Source organism: Saccoglossus kowalevskii, chromosome 20, assembly GCF_978046115.1.
Source record: "Saccoglossus kowalevskii chromosome 20, keSacKowa6.1, whole genome shotgun sequence".
NCBI classification, from domain to species: domain Eukaryota; kingdom Metazoa; phylum Hemichordata; class Enteropneusta; family Harrimaniidae; genus Saccoglossus; species Saccoglossus kowalevskii.
Genome location: NC_140660.1, coordinates 20,557,404 through 20,579,885, shown reverse-complemented (window position 1 = coordinate 20,579,885; position 22,482 = coordinate 20,557,404). Strand labels below are relative to the sequence as shown.

At 37.6% G+C, this 22,482-nt stretch overlaps 1 protein-coding gene and 1 long non-coding RNA gene across 2 annotated transcripts; one reads left to right on the top strand and one right to left on the bottom strand.

The window, feature by feature from the left end:
* Positions 1 to 3,068: 3,068 nt before the first annotated feature.
* LOC102803915 (cocaine esterase-like) lies at positions 3,069 to 15,016 on the bottom strand. Its single transcript, XM_085494431.1, has 10 exons — positions 14,660 to 15,016; positions 13,413 to 13,569; positions 13,130 to 13,207; positions 11,016 to 11,152; positions 10,454 to 10,627; positions 8,744 to 9,405; positions 7,895 to 8,067; positions 4,657 to 4,710; positions 3,326 to 3,391; positions 3,069 to 3,094 (listed from the first exon to the last, which is right to left on the bottom strand). Exons 1-10 carry the CDS (start codon positions 15,014 to 15,016, stop codon positions 3,069 to 3,071), a joined length of 1,884 nt encoding a protein of 627 aa, XP_085350557.1.
* A 4,803-nt stretch (positions 15,017 to 19,819) lies between these two features.
* On the top strand, positions 19,820 to 21,873 carry LOC144343487 (uncharacterized). The gene is made up of 2 exons (XR_013418962.1): positions 19,820 to 19,947; positions 21,496 to 21,873. It is a non-coding gene; the product is annotated as an uncharacterized LOC144343487 (long non-coding RNA).
* Positions 21,874 to 22,482: the final 609 nt, after the last annotated feature.

Here is a 22,482-nt window from a genome sequence, read left to right as displayed (position 1 = left end):
CAAGACTGAACATGGCACATTTTCAGTCCAATAATCAGTATCAACTGCCAATAAATTTACGTTTCTCAAAATTGCAAAAAATATTGCAACAGTAATCCTGCTTAAATAGTCTGCCCCTATATTTTCTTTACTTTTAATTGCTATAATACGGTAGCTAAAAGATTGCAAATATAGGGCCCAACGCATTAACGTACGTGCCTTGTTTAAATAAATCAATGGCTGGTGATCAGTCTCCAAAATAAATTCTTTACCATATAAATATTGGTGAAATTTATCCAATGCCCAAATCACTGCCAAACACTCTTTTTCAATTACAGAATAAGACTTCTCTCTGGCTAGCAATTTATGGCTGGCATATGTCACTGAAAATTTTCCTTCCTCATATTGTTGCAATAAGACTGCACCAAGCCCATGCATCGCATCTCAAAATCAAACTTTTAGTAAAACCAGACAACCTTAATATTGGCTGCTTACTCAATAAAACTTTCAAGTGATTAAAGGCACGTTCTTGGGAATCTCCCCAGACTACCTTTCTTGGCTGACCTTTTCTGGTCAAATCACTGAGAGGAGCTGCTGCGATAGTATCCAGTCATGCCTAAAAATGACCTTACTTGCTTTACTGTTTCAGGTCTGACTGCATGCTGTATGGCTTCGATTTTATTTGGCAATACTTGCAAAATATCGTCATCTACTTGGTGACCAATAAACTCTAAATTAGCAAACTAAAAGAAACATTTGACGGTCTGGCAGTTAAACCTGCCTTCCTTAAACAAGATGGCAGAATAGAGCTATTTACATAATCGGTTATTTTAGGTTAAATTATATTAGATTAAAATATTGTCATCATCTACTAAACAACTGGTATCTGATATCCTGGGTAAATCTCTTTCACATTCGTTCATATAATGATATCTTCAATTATCTTTTTTGGTGATTGAATTGAAATATAAAATCTACAATACAATCAATATACATTACAACGGTGAGTTCTATTGTTATTTTACATGTTCAAGTGAATATAATTTAGCGGATTTTACTTGTCAGCGAAAACAGCGAAATTAAAAGTCAGTCAATAATTTATGTGTGTACAGTACCACTTCCCCAGGAGTAGCGTGACTGGGGTGTAAAAGGACCCCTGCATTTGTTATGTCGGCAAATCAAACGTATCAATCTGCTAATATATTCGGGAAAAGAAATGTTTATTTTTGTAACGTCGATTGGCACATCTACAAGCATAATCACACATGATTGTTTGTGGTACACCTCATACCCGGTAAACATCGTAAGACGTCGTATCTTTGACTTCCAGGGAAGAGGTTAATAACACGCTTGTATAAAGGTAGTAGATGGCGCTGTGTCATATACAGTAGAATACTGGAAACTTTCACATCAACTGAAATACTGAAGCTGTTCAAATTGAGATTGCATTAAAAGTATATTATAGTGATTTATACTCATGGGTCCTGTAATCTTGGTACATACTGATTACATGCTTGTAGTAATTCATAACATACATCAACATACATTTTTATATGCATAATATCACCCTTTATTAGCAACAGGGAAAATTAATTTCTTCAAGTATTACATTTATGATGACATACTTAACTTTTTCTGTCCCTTAAAAAGAGCTGGTCGAATTTGATTAACCAAAGATGAAATAAGCTTATATAGTATATGACGAGATTTCGTTCAATATATATAGTCAGGAAATGATTGTACATGACTTCACAATTCCAGGGGCAGAATTGATGATTTTTTCTGCAAGCAAAGAAATTGATCCTGCTTTAATATATTATCGAAATTTATCTGATCTCCATATATGGACAAAATTACTTGAGTGGTCAAAGCTATTGATAATATAAACGAGTGTGTTGTGTGTTAAATGCCTTATATTCCGAACCTTTATTTAATAAATCTCTCGAATCTCATACATTGTCACAGTAAAGTTACGAGAAATCTTCAAATACGATTTTAAAACAAAAATGCACATTGATGATGAAATGGTATATTACGAGAACATTTAGACTGATAATACCTAAAACAATGTTCACAATAAATGAGCATGTTTCGACATTTTAGGAACTGACCAGATGGTTATGTCACAATTTCAAAATGCGTGCAAGCACAATCACATTTGCAGCTCAGTGGGTGTTATATGGGAATTGTTTACATGTAATAATGTAAAGACTACTGGACGATACATAATAAAGCGTGAAATTACGGATAGTTTGCCAGACTGAATATCGTACATTATTCATGTCATGTCGTGCCTGGCTTGGTACACACCCTCACCTTTGGCCTGGTCAATTTCTTGGCTATAATTCTCAATTTCTATGTCGATATTTGCCAGTTGTTGTTCTAAGGTTGGATTACCATTTGCTTTATGCCATTCTAGGACGTTCTTCCTTTGAAGTAATAAGCTAAGAATGTCCTTATCCCTCCAATATAACTCAAGAACCCTAAGGTACTCTTCGTACATTCCAATCCAAATATTTATGTCATCATCCATTACTGGGCAAACCACGCCAAGAATGTCTGTCCACCACCAAAGCAAGGTAGAAAATATTATTTTTTCAATATCAACAGCAAAAATAAAATCGATATATAAGATTCGTTGGCTAACAAATGTAACGTAATTGACACAAAGACAACAGGATGTAACTTACTGGCCAGTGCCTGTCTGACGGCTGGATCGTCCTCTGCTTCCACTCGTGCTTGAAATTCTTGATATAACCCACTTAGTAAGTCAAGGAGTGGAACTAAATCAGGATCCATATTCAAGCCTGAGTCGTCACTAGATTTAATTCGTAGCCCTTCTGATAGCCTATCCAGCGAGGGATGCTGAGGTCCTGTGAAACCTAATATACCTATTATGTATGCATGCCAATATCAATATTGCCAACAAAACAAAAACTAGGAATATGTGTGATACATTTCTAAACACCAAAACTAATATTTACATGATGACAACATTATGTTTTTAGTAGATTTGAATATAAATAACATTTATTTAAGTAGTATTTATTGGATTGAAGATGCATTACGATATTAACCCACTCATATTATCATTTCCGGTCTACAGGCTTGGAGCCTATTTACATACAGATAAATGAAAAACCCCATAAACATGCATTGCGAGGAATTTGTCCGGTAGAAATACAACTGGATCTTTTACGTGCACTACGAATAGGAGTACAGGGAATCGAAAGATTTACGCCTTTCTCCCTGATACAAATGACGCGAACCTGGAAAGTTGGCAAAGTGTACTCGTTTATGCACTGCTGAGTGTGCAGCTGACCATTGAATTCAATCGATGACTTACCTCGATATTTTTCAGCAGGCATACAAAGATCACCAAGTAGCCATAGGCCAGACATATCGCTATCAGCTGTTTGACACGAAAATAGAACATATTTGTTTTATTCCATATCACAAACACAACCATACCATAGCAGTGTGTGTGATACATTGACAAACATCAGAAACGCGATGTGTGCAATGACAACATAATGTTTCTTACTCGAACAAACAATAATAAAATATTGTGTTTAAAGTAACTGCATGTGGCAGCTGACTGTGTATATGAAGCTGAACCACTATACTAAATGCTGTCAAACTCCAGAGTAATTTATGTTGTTCAGCACATTCTACTGTTGTAATTAAAGAGTTTAAAGATGGTTGATTGACTCTGCACTTGCAGTAATATATATGCGTATGGTGTGAATGCTGTTTAACCAATTATACTGCAGCCTAAAACCTAAATTTTGCAAGAATTGATGGTCTAGTAGATATATAGATGGATGAATAGATGGTTGGTTTGTTGACTGTGTTGGTAAGTTGATGGTCTGTAAACTGGGTTGTAGATTCATGGTTGGTTTGTTGACATGGTCGAAGGGTTGATGGTTGGTTTGTTGACTTGAGTCAGTCAGTTGATGGTAGGTTTTTTGACCGAGTCAGTCAGTGGGTTGATGGTTTGTTGACTGGGTTGGTTGGTTGATGGTTAGTTTGTTGACTGGATTAGTCGGTTGATGGTTGGTTTGTTGACTGGATCAGTCGATGCATTTACGTTTTTTTGACAGGGTTGTGGGTTGGTTGGTGACTGTGCCAGTCAGTTGATGGTTCGTTTGTTGACTAGGTCGGTTTCTTGATAGTTGATTGATGGCTGGTGTTCTGGTCGGGTTTGGTATGTTGATGGTTGGTTTGTTGACTGAGTTGGTTAGTTGATGGTTGGTTTGCTGACTGGGCTATGGGTTGATGGTTAGTTTGTTGACTGGGTTGGTCAGTAGCTTGATGGTTTGTTCACTGGGTCGGTTGGTAAGTTGATTGTTTGTTGCCCGATTTGGTTGGTTTGTTGGCTAGTCAATGGGTTGTTGGCTGGTTTGTTGACTGTGTCACTGAGCTGCAATGGTTGGTTGGTTAGTTTTTGGGCTGTTGGTTGGTTTATTCACTGGGTCGGTGGGCTGGTCTTTTAGTCTGTTGTATGAATCGAGGGGTTGATGGTTTGTACTTTAATAGATAAGATTGCATTTGGTATTTATGGAGTGGTTAAATTCAATGAATGGTTCGATGGGCTGGAAGGGGAAGGGATGCAATTGAATGGTTTGGTAGCTGGGTGAATGAATGGATTGCTAAACAGGTGAATTGATTACTTACCTGGTATAGCTGACATATCCATGTTATTCATTAAAGAATAAACATTACCGTCACCTACAATCATTAAAAAAAGTAAAAAAAAATAATTGTTTAAAGCACCAACAAAACACAAATTAGTAATATATGTGATACATTGGCAAACACCAGAAACCTAAAACAATATGAGTTTTTCTCAAATCAAGAAATCAATGATGTATGTAGGTAAATACTGTCAAGCATTCATAATATCGCCCAAACAGAAACAAACAATCATTCATATCCGATTAAATTGAATTAACCATTTAACCAAAATGTTTCAATTTGTTTAGTAAGATGAACTTTTCCCCTTCTATGGAATAGGTGATTTTCCGTACAATTGCGAGATCTCGCGAGATGCATGAAAGACGCCCGTCGAACGTCTGCCGCAAAAATCGAACGATTTGATTTTGAACTAGAATTTCTTTATTTCGTAGCTTACATTGACCGGCCGATCTTCGACAGAGGAATATTGCTTCCGAATACCCTTACTTAATCAAAATTGCCTATCATCAAATGTGGACAGCACATTATTAAGCATGGAAATGTCCCCGAAATACTTTCGCGTTTGTCGAACCCCACGCGATGTTTGACGCGACTACGACGCTATGACCTTTGTTTGTCTTGTTTTTACGTTCGATTTCACGCATAACGCGTGATTCTCGCAGTGTACGGAAAATGGTCTATTGGTGATTAACATTAATTGTCAAACAACTGAAACTATTGTCTGATGGATTCTTCACTTGTAGTAATACAAATTATTGTGAGAGTCTGTTACACTGGTGAAAATTATAAAATGGTCTAGCAGATAGATGGAATAGACAGATGGTTTGTTGAGTGGGTGGGAGAGTTGAATGAGGGTTTATATGAATGTATGGATGAATTGAGTAGTGGTTGAGTTTGAAAGATGGTTTTGGTAGTGGAATGAACAGATGAATCAATTGCTGGGAGGATGGCTAGATGAATGCGTGTAACTGCATGATCAAGTTAGGACGAAATTATATAATTTAATTGAAAGCTAGATTGATGGGTTGATGAGTTGTTTGAGGGATAACTGTCAAACTGGTTGCCTGGGTTTTGACTGACTAAACAGATGCGATATGACTTATAATGAATGTATGAATGAAATGGAATTGATATATAAATTGAAGAAATGTTAATGATGAAAGGTTTAGATGTTAATGCTACAAAAGATGGTCTGCTAGACCATCTTTAGTTTGAAGTGAAAAGTGAACACCGCAAAACACAACTTCGTGAATAAATATACATTTAGTTAGACATATGAGTATCGTTTATTCTATATCACACTATACATACTTGGATTATTGGATGGGATGAATAAAATTGTTTTGTAGATTGATAGGCTGAGATGAATAAATTGATGATATAGGTAAATTGAATGATGGAATGTATGTGGTGGATGGCTGGAATGAAATTGTTTGGTGGATTGATGAGCTGAGATGAATAAATTGATGATATAGGTAAATTGAATGATGGAATGTATGTGGTGGATGGCTGGAATGAAATGGTTTGGTGGATTGATAGGCTGAGATGAATAAATTGATGATATAGGTAAATTGAATGATGGAATGTATGTGGTGAATGGCTGGAATGAAATGGTTTGGTGGATTGATGGGCTGAGATGAATAAATTGATGATATAGGTAAATTGAATGATGAAATGTATGTGGTGGATGGCTGGAATGAAATGGTTTGGTGGATTGATGAGCTGAGACGAATAAATTGATGATATAGGTAAATTGAATGATGGAATGTATGTGGTGGATGGCTGGAATGAAATGGTTTGGTGGATTGATGGGCTGAGATGAATAAATTGATGATATAGGTAAATTGAATGATGGAATGTATGTGGTGAATGGCTGGAATGAAATGGTTTGGTTGATTGATGGGCTGAGATGAATACATTGATGATATAGGATAAATTGAATAATGGATTATATGTGATATATCACGCGTAACGTACCATTACTCGAGCATCGAGTCGAAGTTTGGTAATTGTATGAACTCCAAACGTACTCAGGCGAACTTAGCTCCAATACAACACGCTTCTCGTACTCGTACGTGGAAAATCTAGTTTATTTTACGAAAAAAGCGTGTATGGGGTTGCACTTGAACTTGTATTGCAACGGTTATTCGAGAAAGGGAATACTTGATTGGTAGATGGGCGATTCGTCCCTGGTGGCTTACGGCCCTTGTAGATAAAAGATGTAACCCTGGTATTGAACGTTACGACTCAAAGAAGTTTGTCGTTATGGGCCTGGTAAAAATTATATTCTAAGTATATTCATATCTAGTGTTAATATATTGACTGCAAAACGAATGTGTTTTTTATTATTCACAATATATTTTTGTTCAGGAATTTTCTTCATGATTCAACACTATGTTTGACCAACATCCTTCTATCGCGTGATAAAGGGAATGTGATTTGACACAAGACGACAGATGTTTGTTCATTCACTCACCGCCGCCTTTGTACTAAACGCCGTACCTCCCCTGAGGACTGATTGACACCTATGCACGTGTACGGCCATCTGACACAGAATACACATCTAATATTTTAGTTTCGATTAGGGTTCAAATGCATATTTATGGTTTGTTGTTGCATTGGAGCTAAAAAATAGAATTCATGGTTGTTAGAATGTGTTTTCATGGTGAGTTGCATAATGAACGTTAATCAGCAGGTGATAAGAATGTAGCAGTTTATGTAGGCAGACAGAACAGTGGTTTATGGTGTAGCAGTAAATGAACAAAAAAATGGTTCTTTGTACGTTGTATTTTTGATTGAATGGTGATACATTTCAGTTTTGACCAGGGTCGGCATATTTGTGCTTTTCCGAAATATGTTTCCATGGTGAATGAATGAATTACGAACGTTAGTCAAAATGTGACAATGTAGTATAGCAATTTGTTTGGACAGGTAGTCTGTTCATTTGCCATTTGCACTACTAATAAGTAAAATTCGCTAAATTAAAACCAAATTAAAGTTTGTGAACTGAGAAGCGCCCTATATTAGCGTGTTTTGAAGTCTCCCTTAATCAATAAAAACATATTTGTGTGAGAGACTTGCTATATTAACGAATGTCTACACAACCTCTGTAAACAAAATTTTTTCATCGTCTACCTTTTTTGTTACAGAAGTCCTTTCTGCAAGAGGACGGTATTAACAGGGAATGTGAAAGTTGAATTGAAAGTCATGTACTCACCAGGTTTCTGAAGCTTTGGTTCAAATTCATTCCAGAATGCACATTCTCTTGCTTTCAATGCGTTACTATTCTCCATTGATAATGAGAGTTGTTTATACGCTAAACCAGGCACTGTAAACAATGGCCAGTCATCGTTGTTATCTTCATCACTTGCAGAACTACGATTAGGATTACTGGAATAAATGTGTTGATATGTTGATAAATTTACCTTGAAATGTACCTTGGTTTTGATATCGAGGTTCTTGGTGCACGAATGTATTTGCAACGAACGAATTGTAGGAAGTAGTGGCAATTTTGTTAGAGTAGGTCACACAAGACGCTGCCTCGTTCGCAACCACTCGTATCATGTCAGTCATAATAACAAAAATAGTTCTCCAAACATTGTTCAGCTCATTTCTTTGTGTGTAAGGACGGTGAACTTGCACCGTGACGTCATGCCCAACTTATGACGAGCAGATAAGTTGATGACGTAATCAGACAGTATCACCATAACCCGCAATTAGGGACTTGATTTTAAATAACGAGTTGGAATACAGCTTTTGTATAAGTAGCGCGCTCTAGTGACAAACCCGTTGGTGACGTAACTGGTGAATAGTAGTGTGTTCATTTCGTTTAAATTGTGATATCTGTAATCGTCTATCAATAAAAAATAATGTTTTTGAGAAATTGATATTCTAAATAACGACCAACTTCACAACAAAGAACAGTAGTTCTTTTGAACGATATTGCTTTCTTAATTTTACGTCATTTTGAAGTCACAGAACCGCTTTGTCGTGAGAGATGTATTAAGGATATGGACTGTGGTAATATATTGTTTAAATAGGCTCCAAAACATCATTTTCAACTCACCCAGTTTTGGCGAAATTGGTCCAATATTTCATTACTGTTAGGGACATCTTTACGTCCTCCGTACTGATTGGATATTTAAACATGGACGCGTCATCACCACCGAGTACCAACTGTTTTTCAGAAAACAGGGGAATCCCAAACACAAGACTAACGTCATCTCCGTGGTTGGCTGTTCCTGTCCCGATGGACCATAACTTGTTTATCGGAACATGCGTCATTTGGTACAAGTAAGTTGCGTGATCGCCCTCAACGTGAGACCGCGCCACCGTGTCTGATGGACACACAAACATCCAATCACCGGCCATTTGACTCATAACGTCCACGTAGTTTGCATCATCGTCGTCTGCGTGAGCCCAGTCGACGTACAGTAGCTCTAACATGGACAGCACATCGTCGTTCTTCGCCTCGGGAATAATATATGGATACATGCCCTTATACGTTGTCTTGTTTATTTTTACATCACTTTTATCTTCCGCTTCCGGAAAAAGCCCCACGATGAACACCATTCCCTCGTTCGCCATCGTACCGATCATCAAGTCCACGTCGTTAAATGGTCTAGATTTAGCGGTAACCATGGGATTCTTCTTAAGGAATGTTCCGTCCACGTTGGGTAAAAATGGAAGCATCAAGTCATCCATTCCGGTGACGTTCGCTATAATACCCTAGCAACAGAAGATAACACTATTGGTTTGGGAATTCTGACAACCTAGATGAATCCATTTATAAATTTATCATTTATCATATGTTTTGATACCAATTATGTATACACTCGTGACAGGGACAAACTTTACAGAAAGCCATAAACGAGTTTTATATAGTCACCCAGGAAGACATTCACGCTTCATTCAAATCAGAATACACTGTAACTTTGTCACGACGAGCACCATTATGTATAATAAATTTCTTGATATAACGAACACATTGCATGTCTGCGCTCATAACAAACATAACGTAATAATTATTTCAGTATAGTGAAAACTTCACTATAATAAACTAATTGCATGTCTACGAAAGAGTTCGCTATAATGATGTTAGAGTGTAAGTAATGCTCAATGGCTAAACTGGTGACGTTTATTACCAATGAGTCTCCGCGTCTTTCCCCCAATCAGGGTCGACTGGCGTGAAACATATATCTCACTGGCGGAATACATTCAAAACGCTTCAAACTAACCGCTAAAATATATTTTTTGAATATTACGAGTAGAATCGTCACTGCATTTTGGTACCAAACATTTAAATTTTTTAACATATATAATTTTAAGTAGCAGTTAATTTTCCAATTGTATAAGAACCCACACTGACGGCTGTGATAAATGTCCGCAAAGACATGGTGATTTCTTTTCAATCGTCATATGCAATTTATAATACGTTTATAAATATTTGACATACATAACGTCCACGGCCTTCTGAAGGACAGTGTACAACATAATAATAAAACGACTGTATGTTTTCGGTATCGGAGAAAATGGTACTGGTATTTGAAATGTTTTGTTTTGTTTCTGATATAATTTATTCCAAAATACTGGAAAACATAATGGAAACCAGCATGGCCATTATTTCATGTTCGCTAGAACTGACACCCAATCGGGAAAATCAGTAAAATAAGGAACGATAGTTATTTCAAGACTTTTTCTGAAAAAAAGATTTTGTCAATTTGTTTCCCAGCATTCCTTCTTGCATTTCTATGTTTGTGATCTCACATTTAGTTACCTTTAATGGATCCCCCGCGTCTAAAAACTCCTCAGGTGGAAGGGAACGAAGGCATTTAAGTAAATCCTCAGTGTTGTCTTTTTCACATCCAACCACGTGACCAAGACCACCAGCTACTCGCCTACTTTTTATTGAATCCGTGTTGAAAAAACCTTTAATATTGGCAGTTCCACTCTATGTCAACGTTAAAAAACAAGTAGTCATTTATTGCATGTATGTTCACATGTAACATAATATGTGTAGATTTCAGTGTCACGTGGCATTCATGTTCGAGTACATCATCAATACGCCATTTTGGATCAGCTTCATTCTCAACTATAGCGCTGTAAGCACGAACATAATCATAACCTGGCTGTCAAATGATAAATATTTTTACAATGTTCTGCAATATTTATCTATGACGCAGAAAGAAACATGAAATATCACACAGAAAGCGAATCTCGGTGTATATTGTAGTCTATCGAAACGAAGATACAAAGAATCCCCATCGATGTGACCCCCATACTGTCCGAGTACACAATTTGCGTCTTCGTGATGACGCCATTGTATGATGTATACATACCTGTAGAATGGCTCTGTTGAACAAACCTTTACTCATCTCAGATAGAATGTGTGCATGACAACTAATAGAACCAGCACTCTGACCAAATATGGTAACGTTATCGGGATCCCCACCAAAGGGTATAAATATACACATGACTCGTTATTAAATGCGACGCAGTCGTCACGCAGCGCGCGTTCGAATTCAGAGTAAACAAACAATGTAATTTACATACGTCGTATATGTGAAATATGGACTCATTTCAAACACGGTGCGTCGCGAGAATCTGGCGTTTTAATCTTCCCAAGATATAAATGCTTTGCGATAAATATAATAATAATAATAATAATAATAATAATAATAATAATAGTTTATTTACTTATATTGCGATATTTACAGTAATAACTGATCAACAGCGCATGACATTACACTATAAACTAGACCAAAGAAAGAATAATTACAAACTATATGCTTTCTTGAACAAATAAGTTTTCAAATGTACCTTAAAATCAATAATATTGTTCCATTTTTTACAAGTCTTGGTCCACATACAGCAAATGCCCTATCACTACATGTTACTAAACGTGAAAATGGTACAGTAAGTAAAGTTTGAAGATGACCTGAGTGTGTACAAAAGTGTCACATGTGAATGAAACATTACGCTAATATATTTAGGGGACTGGCTGTTGAGGGCTTTGTATACTAACAGCATTAATTTATATACAATACGATCCTTTACTGGAAGACAGTGTAGGGAAATTAAAGCAGGTTTAATATGGTCATATTTTCTTTTCTTCAAAACAATCCTAGCTGCTGCTTTCTGTACCCTCTGCAATTTAGATAATTGCACATTCGTTATACCATATTATAAACTATTGCAGTAATCAAGCCTTGATCCCACAAGAGCATGAACAATAATCTCGGTAGTTTATGTTGAAAGATATTTTCTGATCTGGGAAATCCTATACAGATGATAAAATGATGATTTTGTTACCTGACTAGAATGACTTGCCATATTCAAATGCTTATCAAACATCACACTCAGATTACGTACATCATTCCTGACAGAAATTAAAGTATTATCAACTTTGAGGGAAAGCAAATTTAATTTTTTAGTTTGCTGAGGCATGCCAAAAACTAAAAAAATCTGTTTTCTCAGGATTTAGTTTTAGCTTATTGCAGTACATTCAATCTTTCAGTTCACTGGCACAATTCTTAAGATTAGTCATAGCTATGTCACGATCATATACTGAGTTCGGTTGAAATGATATGTATAACTGGGTATCATCAGCATAGAGGTGATATGATAGTCCATGATGTTCTATAATACTGCCAAGTGGGAAAGTATACATGCTAAACAAAAGCGGCCCGAGCACCGACCCCTGAAGAACACCATATTTTAACATATTCATTGGGGATGTTAGACCCTTGATCGAAACACACTGGTACCTTCTCGTTAAATATGATCTAAACCAAGCCAAGGCCCTCCCCGAAATACCGAAACACAGTTCAAGTCGTTCTAATAAAATCTGACTATCAACAGTGTCAAATGTTGCACTCAAATCTAAAAGTACGAAAACACAAACATTTTGGCTGTCCATGGACATTAATATATCATTTTGTACTTTGAGTAAGGCAGTGTCTGTACTGTCAAACTGTGAAACTTTCTATATGCTGACTGGAATTAATATGCGACAGTACTTGAATAGAAACAGCTTTTTCAATTATTTTTGAGACAAATGAAACATTTCATACCGATCGATAGTTACTGTATGCCAAGTCAAGGCCCTGTTTTTTAACAATGGTAACACTATAGCTTCTTTTAACTTTGATGGGAAAACACCATTATATAGTGAGGAATTAACAATATATTTTATATAACCACTAATCTCACCAATACTCTGTTTTAACACTCGTGTGGGAAGGGGATCTAAATCACATGACTTGCTGGGCGATGCCTTAATCAGATTTAAAACTACATCTTCCGATAGTAATTCAAATTCCTTTAATATACATGCATCAAACATCACGTTTACACTGCATTTGATATAGGGCCATAGCGCCGTATACAACACATGTGAAATACATAAATACACAGCTTCAATCACAGGTGTGCAACGTAAACATGATGGTACCTGCTATATTCTGTTGAACCCAGCGAAGTGCTTCTACTTGGTCAAGAAAACCGTAGTTACCGGAAGCTACGTCATCACCTGTGAAAACAAACGATTTGTTTATCAACATAAATTGCTAAAAGAATCACACATGCTTGAGACTCGCAGATGGTCATTTAGTGAAATATCTGTCTTAGTAAGCCATCCAATGCGCCATTTTGTTTACCCTTATGTGCACCATCAACCAACAATTGTGAACAACTGAATGAATTGCTGACAGAACAAATTGTTATGTGTATTTAACCTGTGCTGAAAAATCCAAACACCCCAAGTCGGTAATTGATGGTGACAATAATGACGTCATTCAACGCGGATAATACAGTCCCATCATGCAACATTGTTCCAGATCCATAAGTTAGATCACCACCGTGTAACCATACCATGACAGACTTTTTACCGTTCTAAACAAAACAGAAAATACAATGATGTAAAGTTTTCTTCTCGGAGTAGTATTCCACACAATACACCTTTACAGTAATTTGCGCCCTCAGCGACGTCGCGCTTCTGTGACGTCAAAATGACGTAGATAAAAAGCAATATTGTATATAGAAACATATGTACATAGTTGTATTTTTTGCTAATCGTGCCATCTTCATGTTGTATCACTTACACACGTTTAGTACATATGGGAATTTCTGCTTACAACTCTTAAAAGAGGGATTTAGATTGTAACGCGATCTAAATCCCACATTAAGTCAATACACTTTTCTGTGTTTAGTGCTGAGCTCCTTTGGGGTGTACACCAAATATTATTGAGGGTGTCCAGAGAGGGAATAGCCAAGACGCCTTTATGAGGTAAAGGTGAAAACTATTATTTACATTATAATGTATGTTTAATACTGTGTGTTAAAGGACATTAGTGGCCTTTCTGTGACAGCGCCCTAATTGTCCTAAGTTGTCTTACATGTTATAGCGCCCTCACAGCCCTAGGTGACAGGTTGACATATCTTTTGTTTATTAACATATGCATGTCGTCTGTGCATGCGTTTTTTCAGGCTGTACTTTTGATACCCACCATCCCACCCTGGATCTCTTACTAATGACAATACACTTTAGTTGTACAAGTATCTTTCGGGCACCTCTTTCCATTTATTGCTTTGTAGTTTTACCATTTTTCATATGGGTGTCTTTTCTCAGCCCATATGTTTCTGATTAAAGGGACTGAGCTGCCCATTATGCCCAACAGTACTGTGTACGTGTCTTGTGTTTTGGTAAGCCACTAACCTATAGGTTAGAGGGTGCGCCCTGTTTTTGAAATTGCGTCATTTGGTAAGATGAACACTTGTTTTATTTGTCTTATTGATTCATTGCATTGATATTGATCACATTGACTCGTAGATATGCGCTTATTTATAATAAAACCGATATTATGATGAGCTTTGACCTTGCTGAGTCAACATAAACACTAATCATGTGCCCACTGATACTATCTGACATTTGCTGACCTCCAACTGACCTTGTCGGGTCAATGTATAATAAACTTCGACTCACCTGTGGCTGTGGCACATATACACTCAAGTGCAGGCAGTCTTCGTCTTGTATTTTGTCGACTGGTATCATCGGGTTTTCTGGTTGTATGCACGCAGTGCGGAAGTCGGAAGCATTGTACTCCCCTTGCCACGGTGTCTTGGGTTTAGGTGGTGCAAACCTCAAGTCACCGACCGGTGGATCAGCATACGGTATACCCCTATATGCATGTACAGTCCGTGCACCGTCCACAAATTCACTGCTGAATTCTTCCACGGTACCGATTAATGTATCGGTAGAGATCTCGACAGTTGGTCTGTCTGCATTACATGTAGAAATTACAAATAAGACAAGTGATAGTGAAAACACAATGGACGACATTGTTTACACTACACTACAAGACTCAAGATCGAACCACACTGAGTTGACTATTAACAGGACGATTAAGGCATGACAGGCTAGCCTCGATCTCGACATTAAATCAATACCAAGTTGTTATCTTCATAGATACCCCCACACACCAAACACTGGCGGCGCCCTCATTTCCGTTCTTCTCGTTCGGGTTTTCACCGCAGGCACGCCGTATTCGCATATCAAAGTATAGAAAGTAATCAAAGACGTTCGAATTCTCTTTGAGTCATGCAGTAATTTTTAAATATTTTTTTTTCGCTCTTGTATATGAACTATGAATATTATCTTTTGAAAATAATGGAACATATGCAAAAACGATTTGGCAGTGGTGTCCATGTGATGCTTGGCTAATGGAAACCTGCTTTTTCTTGCAAAATTACGAGATTTAGATGAAGGGGGAAGTTCGTGTGATAGCGAATATTCGAAGTTCATATACAAGAGCAACAACAAATTACTGTGCGACAGGAAGATAATTCGAACCCAACGTGCCATTTGCCATGTCAGTAATGATCTGACCTTCTTCGCTTTCAGGGGTACACACTTTTTAATTGGTTTGCCAGTTGCTTGTTTGATGCCCTCATACGTCTTTCTGATGTCGCCAGTTGCTGAAGCAGGCTGGATGCATTCTGACAACATGAGTCAGTAGTTGTTTGCACAGCAGCGTGAGACTCGCTGGGTTTCATGTACCTGTACCTGTACTTGAAGAGCTAGAGAGGCTTATTTCAACTACTGCAGACGATTGGTTGTCCCCCACAGTTGTTTAACATCATTATCTTTTTCCACGAGGACATGCAAGGTGTTGTCACTTATGACGGGAGACCTCTGAACCCTTTGTAATTTGGTGTGTCTTGGCCCCGAATCTGTTTGTAATTTTCTTCTCTCTTCTGCTGAAGTTTGCTTTTGGTCACTGTACTCAAGGTGTCCACCTATACACCCGCAGTGATGGGAAACTGTTCAACATGGCCCGACTGAGAGCCAAGACAAAGGTTCGCTCAGTACTGATTAGTGATCTGTTGTTTGCCGTTGATGAAGCACTGGTCGCACATGTTGAAGATGAGCTGCAACAGTTGCTCAACCAGTTTGCTCATGCGTGCAGTGAATTTGCACTGATCATCAGCATAAAGAAAACAGTAGTTATGGGCCAGGATGTTCCACAACCACCCATCGTCACCATAGATTCAGAAGCACTTGAAGTGACAGATCACTTCACTTATATCGGATCAACAGTTACTAAGAACCTGTCTTTAGATAAGAAAATTGACAGACGGATAGCCAGGACGGCAGGTGTGATGACCAAGCTACCTGCAACTTAATACAAAACTCAAAGAGAATCATTCGTGCGTTCTCAGTAAGCTTCTGTATGGTAGCGAGACCTGGACCACATGTGCCAAAATAAAAACCTTAAAAACGTCCATTTTCGATGCCTAAGGCGCATTATTGGCATTTCTTGGACCACTGTTCTGGAACGCACATGGTCTTCGATTATCCACCTTCTTCTCTGTCAGCGATTTCTACGCTGGCTAAAACACTTATCCCGAATGAAAGATGGGTGCATTCCAAAGGACATCTTTCTCGGTGGACAGCGACAGGGAAACGCCGAGTCGGACGACTTGAATTGCGCTTCAGAGATGTCTGCAAACGTGACCTGAAGCTAACAGGCATAGACCTAACAAGCTTGGAACCCATTGCAGAGGACCACAACAGAAGGATGGTCTTGGAAAGGGTCGGGAAAGCTAGAGTTAAGGACACTAAAACGCAAAGGGAAACTGCAACAGGGGAACCCCTCTGCCTTCATATGTCCTAACTGTCGCCGCGATTGCCATGCCAGGATCGGCCTAGAAAGCCACAAAAGACGCTGTCAACCGCCATAACGTCATGCAGAGCGCTACCATCATCTTAAAAGATGGAAGGATTCCTGCTATTAAGGTAGCGAGAAGGGTTTTGTGACGTTTTCGAATAAAACATTCTCTGTCTGTTGTCTCGTTCAGAACAGTAATTTAGCTTATATATTTCAAAAGACTAAGTATAGAGGTATAAGTTCGAACAAACTGGACAGTCATTGTTTACATAATTGTCACGTAACATCAAACATGGCGAACCTTGTAAACATGACCAAGTCTGCTGTTGCGAGAGCACACTGTGGAATTTCTTGGTGAAATTTACGTCATGCATTATCCGTAATCAAGTCTATTGAAATGCGTCTCCGATAATCAAAATAAAGATTATTCCGATTTCTTTGCAGGTTTGTTTTTTTGTCCCCAAATTATTTCATACTTGGCACATTTAACAGACTATTATTCTGTGACAAAGACATATTTCGCATCATCATTATCTTTTGAACGATAACTGCGAGTTTGAATGTCTAGGACATTCAAACTCGCAGTTATCGAACGCACTTCAGTCATACTCAATCAAAACTTCAACTCGAGACAAACGCAAAAAACAGTTTTGGATAATAAAACACTGTAGATTTTCTGCATTATTAAAAATATACACTAAAAATGGCCAAACACATTAACCACTGATATCATATAACTTATAAAGAGTGTCAGACAATGCATAATTTCAAGCTCGAGCGTAAAAAATGAAGAAAACTGCTGGCATTTGAGTCCGTACACCAGGAACACAAGTACGACATGGTTGCCTAGGTTTTCTTTCCTGATTGTCGAGTCTTCGGAATGTGTTTTGTATAATTATTGTTGTTTTCCCCGAGGCGAAGACAAGCTGAAGGACCATGAAGCTAAATGGCAGTTCCATGCATGGGCTGAGTGAAAGAAAATATCTCTAAGCCTAAAATAAAACCTAATAAAAACACCTCTTTGTGTGTTTGTTAATTTTACATATGTTTGTCATGACAGTATGTTTGTAAATATCTAGAAAAATCCCGTCTTTCGTTGATAATTTCGATTGTTTGGAATGTCTGTCGACCGTGTCCTAAAAATATGTTTGGAATGTTGATCCTCGTTGGTTTCTCAATACTGAGGAAGGGCGTCGATCAACACAATCAGCCGAGACAGGACACACATTGACCGTAATTCATGAATTATGGGCTGAAACCCCAAATAATTACACAAGTATTATTATTATATTTTTATTTTATTATACATCACAAAACTACAAAAGAGCTAGAGTTGTTCGCGGTGAAACAGCCGCCTTGAAAACGATGCAACTTCAACTGGCCATTTCGTACCTTGAAATAACAAAATAATAAAAATTCGAAGAGCATCGGGGAAAATATTAATAATCATTCTTATTAATCGCTTGCTTTATTTTATTCGAATCCATGAAATTCACGAGTTTTTTGACATTTGTTGGCAACTTCCGCGCTAAAAAAGATTGAAAATGTAGGTGTGGTTCTTTTTCGAGGTCCTGTTGATAATACGGACAAATATGGTTCTGTGACCCAGGTCGGGCTCCGATCATGTGACTTTCAGCCAATCAATGATGTTTTAACAAACATATTTGAGGCTAATTGAAGGGTCGTCGTACCATCCAATCTCCGGCGTCTATTCACAAAGGTTTTTTATGTGCTGTGACAGGCTTTAAAATTATTCGCTGAAAAACATCGGTATATTTTGACAAACAGATGGAATTGACCTCATTTCAAAAAGAAAATATTAGGCTGAGATACGACGAATCAGTTTTCTCTGCAAGTTGTGAAATAAAGTAAACCAGAGTAGGGTCGATAATTTTCAGCTCTGAAGGACTTCCATGTGAATCCTGAGTTTCGAATTGTTCATCGACTGGGCACCAAAATATTGATGGCTATAACTAAATTTGACATTTTTTTTTTAAGCCCAATAAATTATTCATACATGTCAAGCTCTGTTCTATTTTTTCAGGGCATGTGGCCGTTTTTAGTCGAACATTTTTTTGTGGGAACACTTTTACGGTACGTATACGGTATAGACCGAACTCATTCAATGATCTTGACTTAATTTTGAGAACTGAATGTCAAATTTTACTAGACCGACCGCCTGTGGACCGACGTGGATTTGGTATCGTTATTTATAACTTTTCCTCGTTTCCCTGCTCTGTCAAAAGGAGTTACCTATGCTTATTTCATGTAACTGTCTCATTAAAATAAAATAAAATATTACATCTAGAACAAGCACCCAAAACACGTAACAAGAGGTCCCAGTTCAGTTGCATTCACGATACAAGTGTCATAGAACAATTAGATTTGAAGTGTTGCTCAGAATTTAATAATAGTTAATACCAGTTGTATGTTCACTCTTCACTATCAAAACCACCATTTCGACCACTCATGTGCCAGTGATCAGTGTTTGGGCGAGCGGTCGGTGTTTTCAATGAGAGAGCGAGCGAAAAAAACGCGATTCAAATGAGGTCGGTTTCCGGTCGGACAAGATTTTGATAGTGATAGATCCATCCCCAATTGACCCAACTTTATGGATTTTTTTCTACAATTTGTTTGTTAACTTTGGATACCAATTTTGAACACACCTTTTGAAATTGTAAATGAAGAAACAAATACGTTTCAAATTTAATCTATAATGTTATTAATACAATATATATAATGCATGTCATACTGCTTGCACCCGTGCGCTCGTGCACAGCTGTTATCCAGCTGTTAAGAGAAACGTGTTAGCTGATGTATCATTACCGTCAATAAAGTAACGCATGCATGGGGACTAGGTCGATTTCAAACTGATAGCTTACTCTTTTTAAAACTGAATAGCAAATTGTAACACTTTGTATTTATTACAGTAATCCTAATCGTAGTTCTGCAAGTAATGAAGATAACAACGATGACTGGCCATTGTTTACAGTGCCTGGTTTAGCGTATAAACAGCTCTCATTATCAAGGGAGAATAGTAACGCATTGAAAGCAAGAGAATGTACATTCTGGAATGAATTTGAAACAAAGCTTCAGAAATCTGGTAAGTTTGTATCATACGAGGTATATTTCAATCATATAAAACTGCAACACACCAGATTCCACCCCTAAACCACAGCTAAGCACTTCACTATCGTACGCAGACGCGAAACGCAACACCTCACATCTCACACTTACTGCAATAATAATAATAATAATAATAATAATAATAATAATAATAATAATAATAATAATATCGACCCCAACCCGATACAGTAAATGAGAGTGAGGAAGTCACAGTCCTGTGGAATATGCCAATAACAAACAGATAAAGAAATGGGTGCAAACAGACCAGATAAATTTATCAAGAACAAGAAACATAAAACAAGCATCCTCATTGACATGACAACACCATCAGATTAAAACAATTCTGTGAAACTGGCTGAAAAGTTGCCCAAGTACAAAGACCTTAAAATTGAGTTCAACAAAATGTATGTAATGACAACTAGAACAATGCCAGTAGTGATCGGGGCACTAAGGCTCATAAAAAAGGGCCTGGAAATATACACCGGCAATATTCCTTAAGATATTAACATCTCGGAACTCCATAAGATCTGCATCCTTAGAAGCGCCCACACACTAAAAAGAATACTATCAACATAACATTTTGTCTCTGGCGCCCGAGATCCATGGCAATGATAGACATAAATCACATGATGACGATTTATTGTCTTGTCAAAAAATCGCATTTTGTATAGTTCAAAAGCCCCATGTGTCGATGACGGAGGTCACGTGGCCGTCATGTCAATCAACTGAATGCGCAGTTTTAAAGATACTTCAAAATTGCGTTTCTTCTCAAACAGCTGTTAGGGAGTAGACATGTTGTATTGTGCTGCATGGTTACCGGATATGACGCTCATGGCTAATTAGAGTAAGATCTGTACCTCACAATCATCAATCCAACGTCATGCATGTGCGTGTTTGTCATTTGAATAATCGGAAAGATTACCATATGTCAATTCCCATTTTATTGCATGTTGTTCTTACATTATTTCAAAAAATATTCGACTCCGAATCAACTATGACAATGAGAAAGTTCATTGCTTTGACTATGAGATATTCCCGTAGAATTAGTATAGGTGTGTAATCTGTAGTGACTTGTTTTACTTTGAAAACCTGTAGAGGATCACGCCATCGCCCTGAACGTGCATGTGAACGTGATTCACTGTAAATTGAAATTAAAGCGGGGGAGTCGTCACCTGCGCATGCGTGAGATGGCCATAGCCTGTCATTGTTTACAAACAAGCGTCTACCCATGAGCCTTTGCGTTTTTTATTGTGTGTTGTTATCGTCGCTTGGGACTCAATTCCCGCACGTGCGCAAGTGACGACCCTCCCGCTTTAAGAACTCGGCGAACAAATTTTAACACGGCATTATTCACTATCACGCTTGTCGCCATTTCATGTTTTGTTTTCTTACTTGTTTGTTCGAATCTAAAGTCCGTATGATTGTTTAGTGACGTCAAACCATACTCAGATGTGGTATTGTCTGGTTACTAGGGAAATGTCAACTTCAAGAATGATCATGTTTTTTTGTTTTCTTCTCTCTAAAGGTGAGACATGTGGCGCGAAAGAAGCATCTAAATACTCGGAAGAAGCAAACACGTCTTAGCAATTTGCAGTATTATTTGGTCGCCTTTTCTGCATCAGTAATTTCAATTTGAGGGGCGTACGTTGGCCGTCAAACATTTGGTATTACATAATGCAAGCAATACAAAGTAGTGATACGTGCTTTTTCATAATGCTTTAGGATTACTTTACATGTGACGATTGTCTAATATTGATTTGAGATTGTAATTCTTTACATAATTGTATTCACGAAATGATTTGTAATTAAATAGTCATTACCCAGCACTTTTCAGTTATTATTTATATGTCATTTACGATTTATGTGTCACGCGATATTTTCGTTTTGCCATATGCGCATATTTGTTTTTCCAAACTTGTTGCAACTTTCAGGGCTCACACCACTAATTGGAACTCCACAGACGACAATGTTAACATATGAGAAGATGGCTATATGAAAATGATAAACAAAGTTGAAAACTTGGAAATCAACATGCCAGTAATCAACCATAGGAAAAAAAACATGTTGGCCAGCTCAAACTTATGCAAATCTCAGGTAAACAAGACATGCCTACTGTATTTGGAGAGCATCCAGAGAAATCACTGGAAACCACCAAGATTAGAACATCCAAATACATACAGAATAAATTCACATGTACACAGCCGCTAAGTAATAGACAACAGACCACATTAAAGTCTCACCTTTGACCGCCATCTTTGATACACGCCCTCAAACAGGGCCACTTGAGAAAAAAACAAATATTTAAAAAATTCCATTGTTCTTGTAAGGCATTTAAATTGGGCTTTCATAATTGTTAGAAGCTGATATATTTTTTATAACAATTTTCGAGCCATGTGATAGTCGGAAACTGTCATTCGTCTCCGATGCCTGTCAATAGATTAACTTTTACACATTAGCTTAATTGCTTGAAGTGAGCCCTCACGCATCTTGATTTAGTGCAAAAGGAGAAGTA